The sequence below is a fragment of the Thamnophis sirtalis genome, unplaced genomic scaffold (assembly GCF_051295495.1).
Source record: "Thamnophis sirtalis isolate CommonGarterSnake01/CBP01778 unplaced genomic scaffold, rThaSir2_p1.2 scaffold_8, whole genome shotgun sequence".
Taxonomy (NCBI): Eukaryota; Metazoa; Chordata; class Lepidosauria; order Squamata; family Natricidae; genus Thamnophis; species Thamnophis sirtalis.
This window is the reverse complement of record NW_028261388.1, coordinates 21648073-21666399: the sequence shown is the minus strand read 5'-3', so window position 1 is coordinate 21666399 and position 18327 is coordinate 21648073. Positions and strand designations below refer to the sequence as shown.

The 18327-nt window shown below is 41.6% G+C and overlaps 1 protein-coding gene across 3 annotated transcripts in view; it reads left to right on the top strand.

Annotated features, from left to right (window-relative positions):
* SPATA13 (spermatogenesis associated 13) overlaps positions 1-18327 on the top strand; it is a 93541-nt gene that overhangs the window by 25591 nt on the left and 49623 nt on the right. For 2 of the 3 annotated variants that reach the window (XM_087721229.1, XM_087721227.1), the window contains exon 2: positions 14794-16581. In XM_087721229.1, coding sequence (XP_087577355.1) covers positions 14836-16581 — 1746 coding nt within the window. In that variant the 5' untranslated portion in view covers positions 14794-14835. Of the gene's footprint in view, positions 1-9197; positions 9323-14793; positions 16582-18327 lie in introns of those variants that run through there. The other variant, XM_087721228.1, reaches the window with a different exon arrangement.

Here is an 18327-nt window from a genome sequence, read left to right as displayed (position 1 = left end):
AAATGGATGAACTACAATTAAAATAGGTACAAATGCTAGTAGAAAGGTAATTGGTAACATACTGTTTCTTAGGGTGGGGAATGAATCTTTGTCAAAAGAAGTAAAAGCAGCTATATACTGTATAAGGTTGAGTTCCACCCACTTCTTTACATGGAAGCAAGAATTGGGCATATCAAGAGAGACACAAACTGAATGAGATGGGAATTATATAATTAACAAAAACCAAGTGGGAAGTTTAAAGAACAAAGGGCAGTGCATGAAGCAATGTATGGATATGATGTCCCAGAGTCACTGGGAGTCAGATGGCATATAAATTTATTAAAATGATGATGATGATGATGATGATGATGATGATGATGATGATATTGATGATGACGACGGAAAGAATAGAAAGATGTGGAGAAGTGTAATAAATGTCATACATATAAAATCTATTTAGCTATGTTTTCTAAGAGTGATGAGCAGGTAGCAAAAATGAATACATTCTTGAAATAGGAAAGTTTCCATTAGGAAGATTTAGGAGTTTGTAAATCATAGTTTGGAATAGCTCCTTGAATGTGAATGTATTTCTATATAGATATGCCTACAGCTGTTTCACATGTGGTGCAGAGCAGGCAATTTGAAGCATTTAACCTCATTATCTTTACAAAATCTGCAAAACCTGAAGTGGCTTAGAGGGGCATCTGGCTAGCAGGAGAAATGAAAGATACTATGTAAGTTTAAAACCACTGCTCACACCATGAGATCTTTCACTTTGATATATTCATTTGTTCATGATAAAGTTCCCCATTATGTCAAGGATAAATTGACCCGCAATAAAGTACAGTGTTATCTCTGAAACTCCATTAGTTAGTTGGAGGCTTAAAACATACATCGAAGTCCTTTATTTTTGTCAGAATCAGATGTGTTGCATAAAGTGTTGTTGCCTCATCCCTACAGATATTTATTTATACACGCAAACCTCAATGTGTTTCAAGAAAAAATATTTAGCTTTTTTCAGAAACGTATTTAGTTTTGATTTAACGTAGCAAAGATTTACCTATTCTGATGATATGTTTTTTGTAAGCTTTGAACAATGCATAGAAGGCTGCAAGTTTGTAGTATGTGACAGTTCTAGATAGGAAATAGTTTTCTTATTTATTGGTTGGTGTGTTGTACTGACTCAAAACAGTATATAAAACAGATTTTAAACTAAAACACATGCTTCGTCTATTTAACTCAAAACGAATGGATTGTGTATTGTTCTTTGCTCTCTTTCCATCTGAAATATGACACTGTAGAACCTGAATATTCTTTTCATTTAACAGGAAACCTATTAGCCCTAATTGCTTTAAAAACCCAGATAATCCAGTTAAATTAAAATTTGAAGAAACGTGGCCACGGCTGGCTCCCTCTCCCCCCCCCCTGCAAAAAAAACATGCATGATTTAACTCCTGAGTTTTAAGAACATTAAGTTAGGAATCAGATGGTGATGGGGAAAACCTTTTGAGTTGCAGGGTCTTTATTGGAAACAGGAAGTTTTCCTTCATGTTTGGGCACAATGATCCATTTATAATAAATAAGAAATAAAGAAGCATCTCTTTAGATGCTGGATAATGCCTCTTGGGGATGGGGAGAAAACACAATAATAGCATCAGAGACAGGCTGAATGAGGATATAAATAGCTTTCTTCCAGACTGAAAGGCTGAATCCATCATTGAGCTGCGTCCAGCTGCAGTGGGAAAGGTAGGCGGGTGGGCTAGAGCCGTTCCTAGGGAGGATAATGGTAACCTGGTACGCAGAGGTCTTGTTTCCCAGAGTGCGTCATTCTGTCAGTCTTTTGTCTCTCAGCCTAATGACACCACTGTGCCAAGTGGAGGGCTATAAGCTCTCGGCAACCAGGAAGATAAAACTTCCTGATAAAACTATTCAATTCAGAATAGAGCTGGAACGGGATCTTGGAGGTCTTCTAGTCCAGCCCCCTACTCAAGCAGGATATCCTATACCATTTCAGACAAGTAGTAATCCAGTCTCTTGTTAAAAACCTCCAGTGATGAAGCACCCTCAACTTCTGAAGGCAAGCTGTTCCACTGGTTAATTGTCCTCACTGTTATGAAGTTTCTCCTTAGTTCCAGGTCTCTCATGAATTAGTTTCCATCCATGGTTTCTTGTCTTGCCTTCTGGTGCTTTGGAAAATAAATTGACGCCCTCCTCTTTGTGGCATCCTCTCAAATACTGGAATACTGCTATCATGTCACCACCAGTCCTTCTTTTTTCTAGACTGGCCATACCCCATTCCTGCAGCTGTCCTTCGTATGTTTTTGATTATAAGTTTCATTATTTCATTAATTGATTAAAAGTTTCATCATCATTAGGATTATAAGTTTCATTATTTTAAGGTGGCGTGCTTTATTCTGATCAATAATCAAGGGTGTTTTGAATTGGGATACTTCAGTATCCATAGAAAAGGAGATAGAAAGTGTTGGATCGGGTAAAGGAGGCACACAAGGCTTCAGTAACAACAGCTGTTTATTGCAAGTCAAGTAAACATCCAGCTGAGGAATGGTCGGGCAACATACCCTTTTAAAGGGATCTGTCAGACCTCTTGACCAATGGGATTCAATCTCTGTTCCCGCCAGAACAGAGGACCTTGGTGGAAACCTCTGTCAGTCTGTCAGCGGGCGGGGGAGTATCTAACAGAAAGTTATTTTCACATCTCTCCAATTTAAAAAGAAAAAGAAACCTTAAGACCGTGATGGCGAACCTATGGCACGCATGCCACAGTTGGCACGCGGAGCCATTTCTGAGGGCACATGATGCGTTGCCCTCTCAGCTCCAGTGTGCATGCGCGCACTGGCAAGATGATATTTAGTTGTTTTTTGCCCTCCAGAGGCGCATTGGCCGAAAAACTGCCTAATGCGCAAACCAGAAGTTTGGGAACGGACTTCTGGTTTGCATGTTGAGCTTTTTTCCCACCCTCCGGAGGGAGAAAAATGGCTCAATGGGCAACCCGGATGTCCGTTCTCAAACTTCCAGTACGCATGTTGGATTCAGGGAAACCTGGGGAGGGCGAAAAACGGCCCAAGGGGGTCCACTGGAAATGGCTCAAGAGGGCCCACCGGAAATTCAGGAACAAAAGAGTTCCTGAACTGAACAGGGAAGTTCAGCAAACAGAGGTTTGCTTGTTGCTCCATTTTTCTCCCTCAGAAGGCTTTCCTGAAGCATGCGGAGGGCAAAAAATGGCCCAACACACCTCCTAGAAGTCCAGAGGGTACAGTGAGGCCGCGCATGCACGGGGGGTTGTGCGTACATGCATGGTGGAACCACATTGCATTATGGATGTGGGCACACATGCGTGCAACCCCCCTGCTCCTCCTACTGTTGGGACACCTCGACAAAAAGGTTAGCCATCACTGCCTTAAGACAACATGTTTTCCCCCCGTGCATGTGCTTATCCATGAGCTTCATTTAATATTTTATGATATTTTTTAAAATATGAAATTGAGTTGGATGGCCAGTACTGTAACGCCAATGAATTTGGGGTTATTTTTGCTTAATTCAATTTAAAATAATTAAGCTTAATTTGCCTTAATTTAACCTTGTAAATTACAGGTAGGCCTCGACTTACAAGCATGCGTTTGAAATTACAAAAACACTAGAATAAGTGTGAAATGCAGACTTAGGACTGTGTTTCACACTTATAACCATAGCAGCATCCCATGGTCACGTGATCAAAATTCAGATGCTTGGCAACTGGCTTGTATTTATGAGGGTTGCAGTGTTCTGAGGTCATATGATCACCTTTTGCAATCTTCTGACGAACAAAGTCAATGGAGAGGCCAGATCATGGGTGGGTTCCCGCCAGTTCTAACCTCTTCTGTACAAGAGGTTCCACAAATCTACAGTGCCATTTAGAACCGGTTCCAGCTCCCTCTCCCCGCCCGTCCGCACATCATCAAGATGAAGAGCGAGAGGAGGAATTCTGGGAGTTGAAGTCCACAAGTCTTAAAACTGTCAAGTTTGAACACCCCTGGGTTTTTTTCCTAAAGGGGTGTAACTTGACAGCTTTAAGACTTGCGTGTTTCAAATGCCAGAGTTTCTGAGCCAACATTCTGGTTGCTAAGCAAGAGCGTTGTTAAGTGAGTTTCACCACATTTTACAAGTTGGCCACGCCCACCCAGTCACATGGCTGGTAAGCCACTCCCACCCAGTCACATGGCTGTCAAGTCACTCCTACCCGGTCACATGGCTCGCAAGCCACTCCCACAAAGCAGGCTACACCTACAGAAAAGGTTTTTAAAAAAATTGAAACTCACCACTGGTCATATTCACATAACTGTATGATTCCCTTAACAACTACAGGGTTTCGTTTAACAACTGTGGTAAAAAAAAACATAAAACGGAGTACAACTCACTTAAACTGTCTTGCTTAGCAACTTTCTATGTTCTGTCCTTTCTGAGTGAAATATTTTCACAGTCATCGTGAGAGAGAGAAAATATGATGTTACGTAGAAAGTTTCAATTTCATTTGCTGTGTCCTTTCAGCTGCATTATCTCCAAAGATCTTTTCATTTCTCTTCCTTTCCCTTAATTCATTTAATTGCTAAACAACATACTGCCTTGCCTTCTGCTGGCACCATAATTGCTTCCCTTCTCCTTATGCATCCCATCTTTGCACTACAGTATTTTGTTACTGTGATTTTTCTACATTTTTCGCCTGATTTCTACCCTCAATTCTGCCACTTGCACTTCACCCTGTAAAAATATCTCTCTTTTGTCCTATTATTCCAACTTCTGGGCTCATGCTATGGAAACCATATCAAGATGTAGTTTTCCATTGCAGAGGACGATGTAACTTTCCGAGAAGTAACTCTTACCAGCGATGAAGACATAAATCTATTTTGTGGCATGCCAAATCCAGAAGAATTTGAGGCTGTTTTTATTCTGTCTTTCTTAGAGACACATCTACGTATATATACACTAGTAACTCTAAAGCCGAATGTTTGAGCACAAATCTGTTTCAGTTATATCCTCTCATAAGAATTACTTCATTTGAGAATCAGTACAGTCACAGGTTTCAAACTCGCAGCATCACGTGACATATCGCGACATTTTTCCCCTTTGTGGAGCTGGGGTGGGCGTGGCCTGGGTGTGACGCATCCAGCCTGTGGGCCGCCAGTTTGACACCCCTGAGTACAGTTAGGCTATGCTGGTTCCCCCCCCCCACCTTCCATTCAATCAGATGCAAGTGTGATAGACTGCCTGAACAGGTCCTTGCAGTTTTCTTGGCAAAGTATTTTTAGAAGTGGTTTGTGCCATTGTGTCCTTCCTAAGGTGGAGAGAAAAAGACTAGCTCAAAGTCACCCAGCTGGCTTTGTGCCTAGAGAAGGACTAGAACTCATTGTCTCCTAGTTTCTAGCCTGATAACTTATCCCCATGAGGGTGAACCTATGGCACACGTGTCACCTGGAGCCATTTCTGAGAGTACACAAGACATTGTCCTATCAGCTCCAGCACGCATGCGTGCATGGCCAGCTGGTTTTCGGCCTTGATTTTCAGCAATTTTTCGCCCTCCGGAGGCTTCAGGGAAGTCTCCTGAAGCCTCCGGAGGGAGAAAAATGGCCCAATGGGCAACCCGGAAGTTCATTCCCAAACTTCCAGTTGGTGTGTTGGGCCATTTTTTGCCCTACCCAGGCTCCTAGAAAGCCTGGGGAGGGTGAAAAATGGGCCCACCAGAAGTCGGGAAACAGGCCATTTCCAATCTCTGGAGCAGGGAAGGCTGTTTTCGCCCTCTCCAGGCTCCAAGAAAGCTGTGCGTGCATGCACAAGGCAGCGGGGAGGCATGCGCACATGCACAGGGTGTACGGTGTGGGCGCATTAAATTATGGGGGTGGGCACGCAAGTGTGTACGAGTTTTTGGCACCCGAGGCGAAAAAAGGTTCACCATCACTGCTTTATCCACTACAGCAAACTGACATTCTGTTAATACTACATTATGCTCTGTTATGATCTAAACTTAGACCTGCTTTCTCTGACACAAATTCCCTGATATCCAAACAGGAAACTAGCTCTGAACTGAAAGAAAGTTTAGTGAAACTGCCTAGAGAAAAAATAAAGGTGGAGACAATAAAGCAAATGCAAAAGCTCATGCAAGAGCAGATTAATGTTTATTTTAGCAAAGTCCAGCAAAGCAAGTACAGTATATTTCTTCCGTGCTACGGACAGTACAAAGTCTGCCCTGGGTGAGTTTCCTTGAGTTATGAATAACAGCAATGGCTAGCATTAAAATTCACATATGCCATAAACAGTGATTCATAAGCATATTGGCTGCATTGATTAACACAGTGTTTTTCAACCTTTTTGTGCAAAGGCACACTTTTTTCACGAAAAAAAATCACGAGGCACACCACCATTAGAAAATGTTAAAAAAATTTAACTCTGTGCCTATATTGACTATATATAAAGTGTTTTTCCCACGGCACACCTTACACTATGTCATGGCACACTAGTGTGCCGCAGCACAGTGGTTGAAAAACACTGGATTAACATATAAAGCCAATCCAAAGAGACCATAACATCATAGACATTCAATCCTAATGATTGTAGCTGAAATGATGAAAACTATGTCGTGACGTCACAGCACTAGCTCTTGTCTCTCCATCATGAGATCATATGCAAATCTATAAAGACAGAGTTTGCATGGAAAGAAATGTTTTGTAACTTACCCCCACCCAGCAGATACCTATTTATATTCACATTACCTTCATATTATGTAACTTAGCATAATGGATAAATGCAGCCACATATAGCATTTTGATAAGTTAGTGGATCCTAGTAACCATTTGTAACATTGGAATAACAACACATTACAGTGTCATGAAAAAATAAACACAAATTAAAAATGCTATAGACATGATAAATGTGTTGGGAAACTCATGGAAGCCACAATAGCCACTAAACATACTTTTTTTGAAGAAAAAATACCCATGTTTTGGTTCAACTGGCATCCTGTAACATTTGGATAATTATCTTGTACACATGGTAGAAGTCTCTCATGCAACTCATCCTTCCTTACGTGCACATTATTTTAAACCCTTCTTTTTAGTTACCTTGCAATAAATATTTAGACATCGCTGTCTATTGATAATAGCTCTTTTTCCCTTCACCAATCTAGAATTTGTTCTCTAAAACCTTTACATTCCTTACTATTTAATCTTTACTTGACTTTTCCATCATTTATTGTGGTTTATTGTTAGCAGAGGCAATGACTGAATTAGGCATTTTATCATTCAACAGGAAGGAAAATTAAACCTAATTTGTGAAATAATTGACATGTGCTGCTTTGTAGAGCTAGTTATATGAAATTCTTGTTAAACTGCTTGTGATTCCTTTCTTTGTTTTTCTGTTCCAGTGTTTCTCAACTTTGGCAGCTTTTAAGATGTGTGGACTTCAACTCCCAAGATTCCCCAGGCATTGCTTATTGGGGAATCTTGGGAGCTGAAGTCCACATACCTTAAAGTGGTCCCAATTGCAAGACACAGCTCTATGTTCAAAGTTCATATTTATATGGTGCTAAGCCTTAACTTGATTGCTTTCCTATATTTTTGGAAGCCTGTTGCTATGCTAGATGGCTCAGTGGCTAAGACGCTGAGCTTGTCAATCAGAAAGGTCGGCGGTTCGGTGGTTCAAATCCGTAGTATAGGTCTGCGTGAGTAGGGGGTTGGACTAGATGACCTCCAAGGTCCCTTCTAACTCTGTTACTGTTAATGTAATAATTAGGAAACCATGGCTTAGGCCCGTGATGGCAAACCTATAGCACGCATGCCACAGGTGGCACAGAGCCATATCTGCCGGCACGCAAACCGTCAACTCCAGCACACATGCACGCACCGGCCAGCTGATTTTCAGCTTTCCGGAGGGCGTGGGGAGGCCGTTTCCACCTTCCCCAGGCTCTGGAGGCTTTCCTGGAGCCTGGGGAGGGCAAAAACAGCCTCTTCCGCTGCCCCCGGAGGAAATACCAAGCTCAGCTTGGAGGTGAGCAGTGCGGTGCATTTGGGGGGGGGGAGTGTGCAGGGGCTTGTACACGCATGTACATGTGGGGACGCACTTTTCATTATGGGTGCCGGCACGCATGTGTGCTATTGGTGCGCGCCCCCTCACATTTTTGGCACCCAACAACAAATAGGTTAGCCCTCACTGGCTTAGGCTGTGACATGTAGGAACCTAACCCATTGTGGCAAACTATCCATGAAGTTGTAAGTTTATTCTTGGATCTGTATTTCAAACTTGGATTCATATTGCAAACAAATCTATGTTTAGTTCCTGTGATTCCGGAAGATTGATCGTCTGAACATATTAATACAACTTTTCCTCCATCTGGTGGAACTGCTAGCTGGGGATTACTGGAAAGTGCAACCCAAGAAAACAGGGAGGGCAGCAGCATGAGAAAAGCTGTGTCACACCAGTGACTTGCAAAAGAAAAAAGAAAAGGCATCCCTGCCCTGCCTTCACCAACACAGGCCGTTTCAAAGTAAAGTTCCACCGGGGGCCTCTGTTAAAAAACAGCGGCTCCTTTCCACCGGCCGGCCTCCTGGCTATTCAACGGGTCTTCGGATAACTTCTCCAGCAAGCCTCCTTTTGTCTCCGGCGGGGTCGCAAGGGGGGCGAGAAGGAGGAGGTGGAAATCGGCGCCTTTGAGTGTTGGGCTCCCCCTGAAAGAGAGCTCCCTGCTAAGCAAGAAGCGAAGTGGTCTTACCCGAGCTGTCCCTCTGTCTGTACCCCCACCCCACCCAAAAGTCCCGGCCAACTTTGGTTGCTTTTTGCAAATAAAGACAGCCGGACATAGTGCGGGGGGGGGGGGGGAATCTACCACGAGGAGCGTCAGCCTGCAAACGCTTATCCTTCTCTTGCCGGGACGGAGCGAGAAGAGGCGAAGGGAGAAAACTTTAGTCATACTAGCCAAGTCCCTGTCCTCATGAGCAACTCGGTCGTCCCCCCCCCACCGCCCACAAGCGCTCCGCACGCCTTCCACCCTCCTCTCTCTCCGCTCCAGTGTGCCTGAAGGGCTTCTCCACCCTCTGTTCCGGTTGCTGCCATAGTGATGCGTGGAAGCAGATTAGCCTCCGCTACCCAGGGGAGGGGAAAAGACGCCGCAGCAGCAGCAGCCAGAGAGGAAGGCAAGAGAAGGCTGCTGCTGCTGCTCCCCTTCTTCCCCCCCCGCGTCCATGTAGAAGCATTTAGGGGACACACCACCACCCCCCGGCCCACCTCCGGCCGATTACTTTCCCAGCCCGATACGGATTTGGTGCTCAGCGCCTGCAGACCTTCGGCTCCCTTTTCCCAGGTAACTGGTGCCACCATTGGTGGGAGGGAGGGAGGGAGGAGCGCTCGTGCTTAGGCTGCCCTTTGCTTGCTTTGTCGCTTGAGCGCACCGAGGTGGTTGCTGGTTCACTTTTGCGCTTTGTTTTGCACTTAAGCGTTAATTCCCCCCCCCACTTTTTTTTTTTTAAAAAAAATACTTATTTCCTGGGATTCCTGAAAGGAGAACCTGGGAAGCCCAGCAGGTGCCGGGTTGGCGAGTTGTAGAAAAGTTCGAAGCGAAAGAAAGAAAGTTGGAAAGAGTAAGAAGAGAGAAGGGCAAGACGTCATCCTTGGCTGCCCAGTGAGAAAGTGATGCCTTGAAGTAACACTTTTGAGGGGGCCATTGTTCCCCGCAACGTTGCTTTCCACTGTACGGTCACGCCTTCTGCTTCTAGTAGTAAATAGATTTGTTATTTTAGAAGTAAGCATGTGTAAGTGGGGCGACTGCCCTCCATTATGATGTCTTGTCCTGCTGTAACTTTCTTCAACCCGGTGCCCTAGATGTTTTGAACTACATGGCCCTAGTCATCCCCAGACAACAGATGCCACGTGATTGAGGTAATCCAGTATACTTGAAAGATACACAAATTGTGTGTGTGTGTGTGTGTGGGATCTATTTCAACACTATCCAACAACTAGCCTTGCCTTTAATTGTTTTGATCTTGCATGTGTCCACTGAGAAGTTCAGAACTAAACATTATTTCTCTCGGACTTATTTCATAAGTTTAGGATTGTGATTCTTAAAACAGTTGTCATGTTTTCTCCCCCCCCCTTTCTAAAATTTAAAACTAAACATTTTAAAAGTATAATGAGAGAAATGCTGATGAAAGAGTATTACAATCCGAAGCTGCTAAAAATTATCTGAAAAACAGTTCCCACAGCATTTAAAGCAGCCCCTTCTAAATGTTTAGATTTAACTGTGTCTTGGTGGGTGTAAGAAATGTGTATTGCAGAAGGGAGAGTGAAGCTGGAAAAGACTTGAATAGGGCAGCAAGGGAAAACAGAATTAAAGGATGTTGAATAACTCTTGGAAACATAGTAAGGTCTTGTCTGCTGCTGTGTAATGTCAATTTTAAAAGGAGGGAAATAGGGAATATAAGGGAAATGGTACTAGTTTAGGATGAAGTTAATTGAAACAAAACATTCCCAAGAGTGTTTATGGTGTGAATATAAAAGGTTGCTTATGCAACATGTTTTTGTATTTAACTAGAAATTAAAAGAATATTGAGGCACTTAATAGTTGCTTGAATTAGCAAATATTCCACATGGGATGTTAATAATATATTGCTTTTTTATGTGGATAGGTGCTAGATGTCTCTTTCTCCCCTTTTCCTCTTCAATGTTGATTTGAATTCTAGATTTCACTGCATTGATTCCATTTGTTATTTTGACAGTAGAATGTATAGCTTTCACAAATCTCAAGGATGTTCCTAAAAGTGAAGGCTTAAAGGTGAATAAAGTAGTTTCTGGTCCTGCAGATATTTCCCCACTTTAATGGGTTGCTAAGAGAGCTTTTCTTTTCTAAATTAACTGAGGAAGTGTTTACAAGAATGGCTTCCACTGAGTATTAGCAGATACTCTAGGTAGGACTAGGTGATTAGTTTTAGAAGGACCTTGATAAAAATTTGCATGACTTGTATTTTGGTTTCTGCTTTTGTCAGGGAATTCTAAAGAGCAGGTAAAGAGGTGGGATTGAAGCACTAGACTGATACAAATGCAAGCAGGAAATATCATTTTGAATGAGTTCAGATCGTTCGGAGCAAATGAATTGCATCCTAGGTTAATGGATGAACTGGCAGACGAGTTGGCCAAATTCCAAAGGAATATTATCTTTAAGAAATCTTAAGAGAACCTGTGCATATCAGATGACTGGAGGACAGATGTTGTCCCTCTCTACAAAAGAGGTAAACAAAGATTCAGGAAACTATAGATTAGTGAATCTGACCTGGATTCCTGGAAAGATTCTAAAACAGATCATGAAAAAAATGATTTGCAATCTCTTTCAAAATAATGAGATAATTATAAAAAAAATAGCACATTGTTAAGAACTAATCTTGGAGGACTAACTTCGTGACATTTTTTATTTGTTAAACTTCTTAATAAAGTGTGGGAATGCTATAGACTTCATACATCTTGCGTTTAGATGTGATAATTATAAAAAAATAGCACGTTGTTAAGAACTAATCTTGGAGGACTAACTTTGTGACATTTTTTTATCGGTTAAACTTCTTAATAACGTGTGTGAATGCTATAGATTTCATATATCTTGTGTTTAGGAAACATAACATAACATGTTTTTCCCAAGTAATTTAAATTAGAGATTACAGTTAAAAAGAGTAAAAACTATACAAACTACAAAAACATAAAAGGAAAAGGAAGAATATAGCATGAAAAAGAAAGTAGAAGAAACTTTATCTCTAGTCCCAACAAGTACACACAATTAAAGAAAATCTATTGCTATCTCTTAAATTAAATTATATATACTTTTCACTTCATATCTCATCTTAGCCAAAAAGAACATCCATCGTTGTCATGAATTCATTATTAGCAAATGTCCAGTAAGAGTTGTAGGTATAACTATCTTAATCTCTTGATTGACCAAGCCAACCTTGTATTCCTTTCTTAAACTTTTAAAAAAGCACAATTCTTCACCTCTTCAGGTAGAATCTTGCATCTTGATTTCTTGTCATCTTTTTTAATCCCTCACCCACCCACCCACCCACCCAATCTTTCCAAACGTTAGCAGGGCTCTTTTGTACATCTTGTAAGAGAAATTCATCCGTTTTTGTCACTTTTCAAAAAACCCTTCAAAACTTTAACAGATCTGTTTTGTATGTCCAGCCAAAAAAGGGGGAGGCAGTGGGAAATCCATCTCTCTTTTCTGGTTTGATAGTTGTATATCTTCTTTAGGCATCAGGGATCAAGGGGCTTAGAGCATTTGGACGGGACAGTGAGTCCAGAATGGAGCAGTGCAAACAATTTTGAAGGCTTCTCGGGTGGCACATGTAACACCACTGTTACATGAGCTATCCTAGCTGCTGATCTGCTTCCGGGTGTCATTCAGGCTGTGGGTCATTATCTTTAAATACCCTGAAAGAGAAGCTGTTGGCTGGAGGTGGCTAGTGTAGTTACAGAAAGGCCACTACCTCCCCAAACCTGTTCTCTTTTTTAGTTTGTTTTAATCTTTTGCAGTACTGTGAGTTATACAGAATTCATAGGTCAGCATATATTCTCCCCTTACTAGAGAAATTGCCAGAGAGGGCAGACAATTTTTATGTAGGTTTCTCCTCCTCAAACCCGTCTACCACACATGCAGTAGCAAAATTCTGTGTTGCTGTAATGTCCATAATAAAACAATTGGTTACAGAATTATAGCTGTCAACTTGTACCAATTGTTTGGAGATATCTCTAATAATTTTTTTTTGAAACATTATATTTACTCGCATGCTTATTGGCTTTTCACCCAGGTAAACTAGGGAGTGACCCTAACAGTTGGAGAACATGTATTTTCTTCACAGGGATGTTATTATCCACTATTAATGTCAGTATCTGTACTCTTCAGTATTTTCTTTCATTACTTGAAGAGGTTGAGGAAATGCTTGTCAAATGTTCAGATGACATAATGCTAAAAGGGAGAGTTAATAATTTAGAGGAAATATGAAATTCAAAATGATTTTGATAGGTTGGACAAATGGGCTCAGAGAAAAGCAAAAGATGTTTTATTTAAGGAAACAAAAGTAAAAGTTCTCAGGTGCAGAACTGTTAATGGTATGATGTTTTTGAAATATTGGTGGATTACAAACTGAGGCAGCATTGTCAAAAAGGTAAATCAAAATGTAGATTGCATCCAAAGAATTATTTTCAAAGCACAAGAAATAATTGTTCCATTTTATTCTGCCTTGGTCAGACCTGACTTCCTCTGCTGGCTCTAATTCCATATTATGTCTCACTTAGAAAACAGTTCGGATAAATTGGGACAGGCAATGAACATAAAGGGGTCTAGAAACTGAGTTCTATCAAGAGCTGGTTATGTTTAGCCTTCAGAAATGGCAATTGAAGGGAATATTCTTCAAACACCTGATTGAAGATTGTGGGTCAAGATTGTCACACAGAAGATTAATACATTCTGTCTCGTTCCAGAATGCAGGGCAGAGAATAATGGATTTAAGTCGCAGGAAGGCAGATTTTCATTGAATAGTATGGGGTTTGACAGTGGAATTATTTATCCAGAGTGGCAACTTCCCAATTTGTCTTTCATGAGAGATATCTTCATGCAGATGCTAGACAGCCATCTACTGGGGTGCTTTAATTTCGATTTCTGCCCTCAGTATGGAATTCAACTCAATGGTTTAGACCAGGGGTGTCAAACTCCTTTTCTGGCCCATGGGGTGTTTAGCTCTGGCCTGCAGGGCCCCCATGGAAACAGCAAAGGACCGCCCCATGGTGCCTCTGCCAGCAAAAACACAGTTCAGGAGGGCCTCACGCAGCCCTCGCAAGCTCTATTTTCACTGGCAGAGGGTTGCGGGAGGCTGTTACAGCAGAAAACGGAGCTCAGAAGCCTGTTTTTGCTGGCAGAGCACTCGAACCACCATAGGAAACCCCGACATGAGTGATGTCAAGCTGGCTATGCCCACTCTGCCCACACCCCCTTCCCCCTAGGTCAAACACAATCCGATGTGGCCGTCAATGAAATCGAGTTTGACCACCCTGGTTTAGATGATCCTTTCCATTTCTATGATTCTATTCTTTTAGGTGGAGTTCATAATTGTGTTAAGCCACGACGGTTTGGTTTGTGGTTAGCATGATTCAATAATGAATCAAAATGATTTGTAAACCACGGGCTATAGCTTAATATGTGTGAATTTAATCAGTTGTGAGTTATTAAAATGGCCAGATTTCCACAATGTGATTTCAGGTAGTTTTCTAGGATTGGGGGTAAGAGCTTATGAGACCAGCTTACTTACCAAAAGCTTCATTCATATCCCCAGTCTTAAAATGTCCATTGCTAGTCACACAAAATCAGTTGAAAATTACATTGCTTGGAGGACTGATTTGTAACTCCAGCTATTTACAAGGTGTCCAAACTGTATGGCTTACTTAGTGTGATGCCTCAAATTCAAACTGTATGACGTGCTTATTATGATGTTTTAATCAGTAACATATCTGAACCAATGGAAGCTTAAAATACATTCTGATAAAGTTATATGGTTGGTAGATTGACTTTCTATGGCTGAAAGGATTAATGTTAGAAATAAAGGCCTGCTAACAGCATCTAAGTCAGCAGAGTAAGTAACATCTGATAATCATTTAATAACAAGATTACTGTAGTATCATTTAAAGATTTTTCTCAGCTATACTATAGAACCCTTCAAACCTTTTCTATCATGCAGAGAATCTCTCTCTCCTTCTGACTTGAGAAAAATCCTAAATGCTGACTTTGTTTTCTTGGTACAGGCAGTGCAGACTACTGGAGAGCCCGATTCACCGAAAATATGTATGAACAAGGAGCTTGAAAGATGTACAGTTGAACAAAGGCTTCAGCATGGAGAAGATGCAGATCAAACAGTCATGAGCCATGACTCCTGTTCTCGTACAAAAACTGAAAACATGACCGCTTGGCAGAATGGCTTGGGAAATGCCACCTCTGTTATCTGTATAGTAATGGATAATAAAGAATCAGGGAGCAGTACTACCTCTGTATGTCATCATGGGGGGATCAGCACAAATAACAAAAACGGAAATAACAATCAGGACGATAAAACCAGTCCTTCCAAAATAATGCATTTTTTCCCCACTCCCCGCAAGAGGTCCAGCTCCAACGTAGAGCGGCCTCGTTCAGTTATACTTATGGGGAACTCGTCAACATGGAATGCTTTGTCTTCCCTTAGAAAAATGGGATCTTTCAAGAAGTTAAAATCATCAGTTCTCCAAGGAATCCCAGCCAAAGAAGATCCAGATAGCTTAAAGGATAGCCTGTCAGAGAACAAAACCAAGAAGTATATTCCAAATAATACAACTGTGAGAGTTCAGACAAACAGATATTCTTATTCAGGGCCTTTAAATGACAGTGCCACAGATAACACAGTGGTTTCTGATAATTCTGATGGAGAGGAAGATTCCTTCCTGAGGAATACACATCGATCACGCAGTATCAGGCGTGCTTATGCAACTGGCCGTATAAATTTATTAGATGGTGATCAAACCCAGGACCCACAGAGCAATACCAAAATAGTCTCCCCTGCATTGCAGGAGTCCCAGATTTGTGAAATTGTAGGGAAAGATCCAGAATGTCCCAAAGTGATCTACAGGAGGAGCAAAAGCAGCGATAACCTGAATTTTCTCAAAAAGAGCTCGTTCAAAAGGAAGTCAACCTCAAACCTCACCGACCTCAAAGCTGTAAACGAAAAGCCTTTGCCACCAAGAACCACGAGTATGTCGTCAACTGACTCAGACAAAACCAACAGGAACTCGGAGCGGAAATCAAAACGTTGGAAGAGCCCAATTAGAGCGAAGGATTTTGACAGAGTTTTGAAACTTGTCAGCAACGTAACTGATGGTGCTTTGAAGAAGGACTGTCCTAGGACTGATATTTCTTCCCCCGGTGAACAGAACCAAAAGACAAGACCAAACAGCAGGCTCCATGAGGACTATTCCCGCAGGGTTTCCAGCAGCACTGAGAGTGAGAGGCGGAAGTGCCTGCCATCCCGGCGTCACCCAGCTTCAGCTCCTTCCAGGTACACCATCCACTGCTCTGAGGATGACTCCACTGGATCACCATTTGCATTAAGTGTTGATGCTACAGGCCATAGGATGTCTTCCTGTGAACTTTCAGACTTGGTTTGTTCTCCACCTCCACTTCAAACCCCAGGATCAATTCCTGATGAAGTTTTCCATGAAGATTTTGATGGGTCAAAAAACCCCAGCTCATTTACATATAGCACTGAGCCCCCCGACCATCCTGCTAGACCAACCGTCCCCAAGCCTCAGAGTCTTAATGCCGAAAGCATCAAGTGCAACATGGATGTCCATTGTCCAGACCGGTACAGTACCCTGTCGCTCAGCTCAGTGGAAAGTGAGGGAAGAGGGGAGGGGTCGTCTGCCAAGTTGGGGAAGAGTCCTGTTTGCTTCCAGGATTCTGTGCAAGCCGTCTACTATGACGATACAAATGAAGACAGTGGCATCAGCAGCCATTCTCAGCTGAGTCTCAACTTGGCTATGAGTGCTGATGAAAAGAAGGAAGAGGTAAGAAGGAAAGTAAACACTTTTTAAAACAATCAGTAATGTTTTATATGGTTGTCCTGTGGCTCAGCTGTCTTGTGCTTATCTATATTTTACTTTTGGTAAAATGCTTTCCTTTATTTATGCAGCAATAAATCCCCCTGGATAGAACAAAAACGAAAAGTAGCACCAATTTATTTTGCTTCCCTATACACACGAATAACAACAGTTCTAGCAGAAAGGTTGCTTATGGACTTTTTCAAGGACGGCTTTATTGCATAAGGTTAGAAGCTTGGGGCAGGATCAACACCAAGATTGCTGGATTCTTGAAAGAAAACATTTAGTGTAAATTACATGTCTATGTTGATGGTAGTAAACTGGTAACTGATCTGGCAACCAGCCCCAAACCTATTAAGCTTATAAATGCATAATGTATATGTGAATATCAATACAGCATATATGGCATCTATTGTGTTTCAATGGCAATATATGTTGGTAAATGATTTGAATATGCTTTGGTTAGAAGTAAGGATACCATTATTTTCTGTCCCCAATTTATAAAGTATCATCCGGGATATAATGCAATTATTATGATTTTTGAAAATGGTTTGTTTTTTCCTTACATTTTTCTATTTCTTCTCAGCAGCCCTAATCTATAAAAGCGTCAAGTAACTCATAATCATTAAAATGTTCAACATTTTAAGAGACGTGTTGGGGCGGTGGTTAGGATGCAGTATTGCAGGCTAATTCTGCCGACTGCCAGCAGTTCAATTCTCACTGGCTCAAGGTTCTCAGCCTTCCATCTTTCTGAGGTCGATAAAATAAGGATCCAGATAATTGGGAGAAATATGCTGACTCTGTAAAACCGCTTAGAGAGGGTTGCAAAGCACTATGAAGCAGTATATAAGTCTAAGTGCTTTTGCTATTGCCATTTTGTATTAGTAAGAAACGTGCTGTGGTTACTGTTTTTGGATGCATCCTAAGAACATAACCAGTGTGTCCTGTTGGATTGGATTCCTGGCCCATCTAATCCAGCAGTCTCTTCTCACAGAAGCCACCCAACTGCTGGGGAAGGCCTTGGTCTCCCAGCAGGTGGCCTTCAGAGACAGTCACACTGCCATCAAGACTGATAGTCATGGATTTCCATGATTTCCATGAACCGATCCAACCCTTTCTTGAACCAGCCAAGCAAATCTCATGGTAGTGAATTCCAAAGTTGAAATACATGTGGTGTAAAAAGTATTTTCTTTGGCCTGTCCTGATGCTTCCAGGATTCAATTTCATTTGGTGACCTCTAGGTCTAACATTTGGAGAAGGAGAAAATAGCTTCTCCTTGTTCACTTTATCCACACTGCCTTTATATACCTCAGTGGTGTCTCTTCTTCTTCTTTTTTTACACTAAAAAGACCCAAATATTGCAGCCTTTCCTCATAGGGAAACTGCTTCACCACCTCTTATCATTTTAGTTGTCCTTCTTGCAACCTTAACTATGCCATTATATATTTTAATACCTAGACTTGTATGTATCGTTTGAGCATTCATTTTGATTTTTTTAAAATGCACATCTCTGTTCCTTGTGACTTTACAGAATGGCTTGAATTTTGCCTAATTAAAGTTCAGAGCCTGTGGTTGCCCAAGATTTTTTTTACTGGAAAAGGCTTCAGTACCCTGTTAAAAGCATTTTGCCCTTGTCCTCCAATTACCATCTACAAGCGTTTGCCTTTTCTATGTTCTTGTAAAGTTTGAAAGTTGAAACCGGAGAGTAGAACT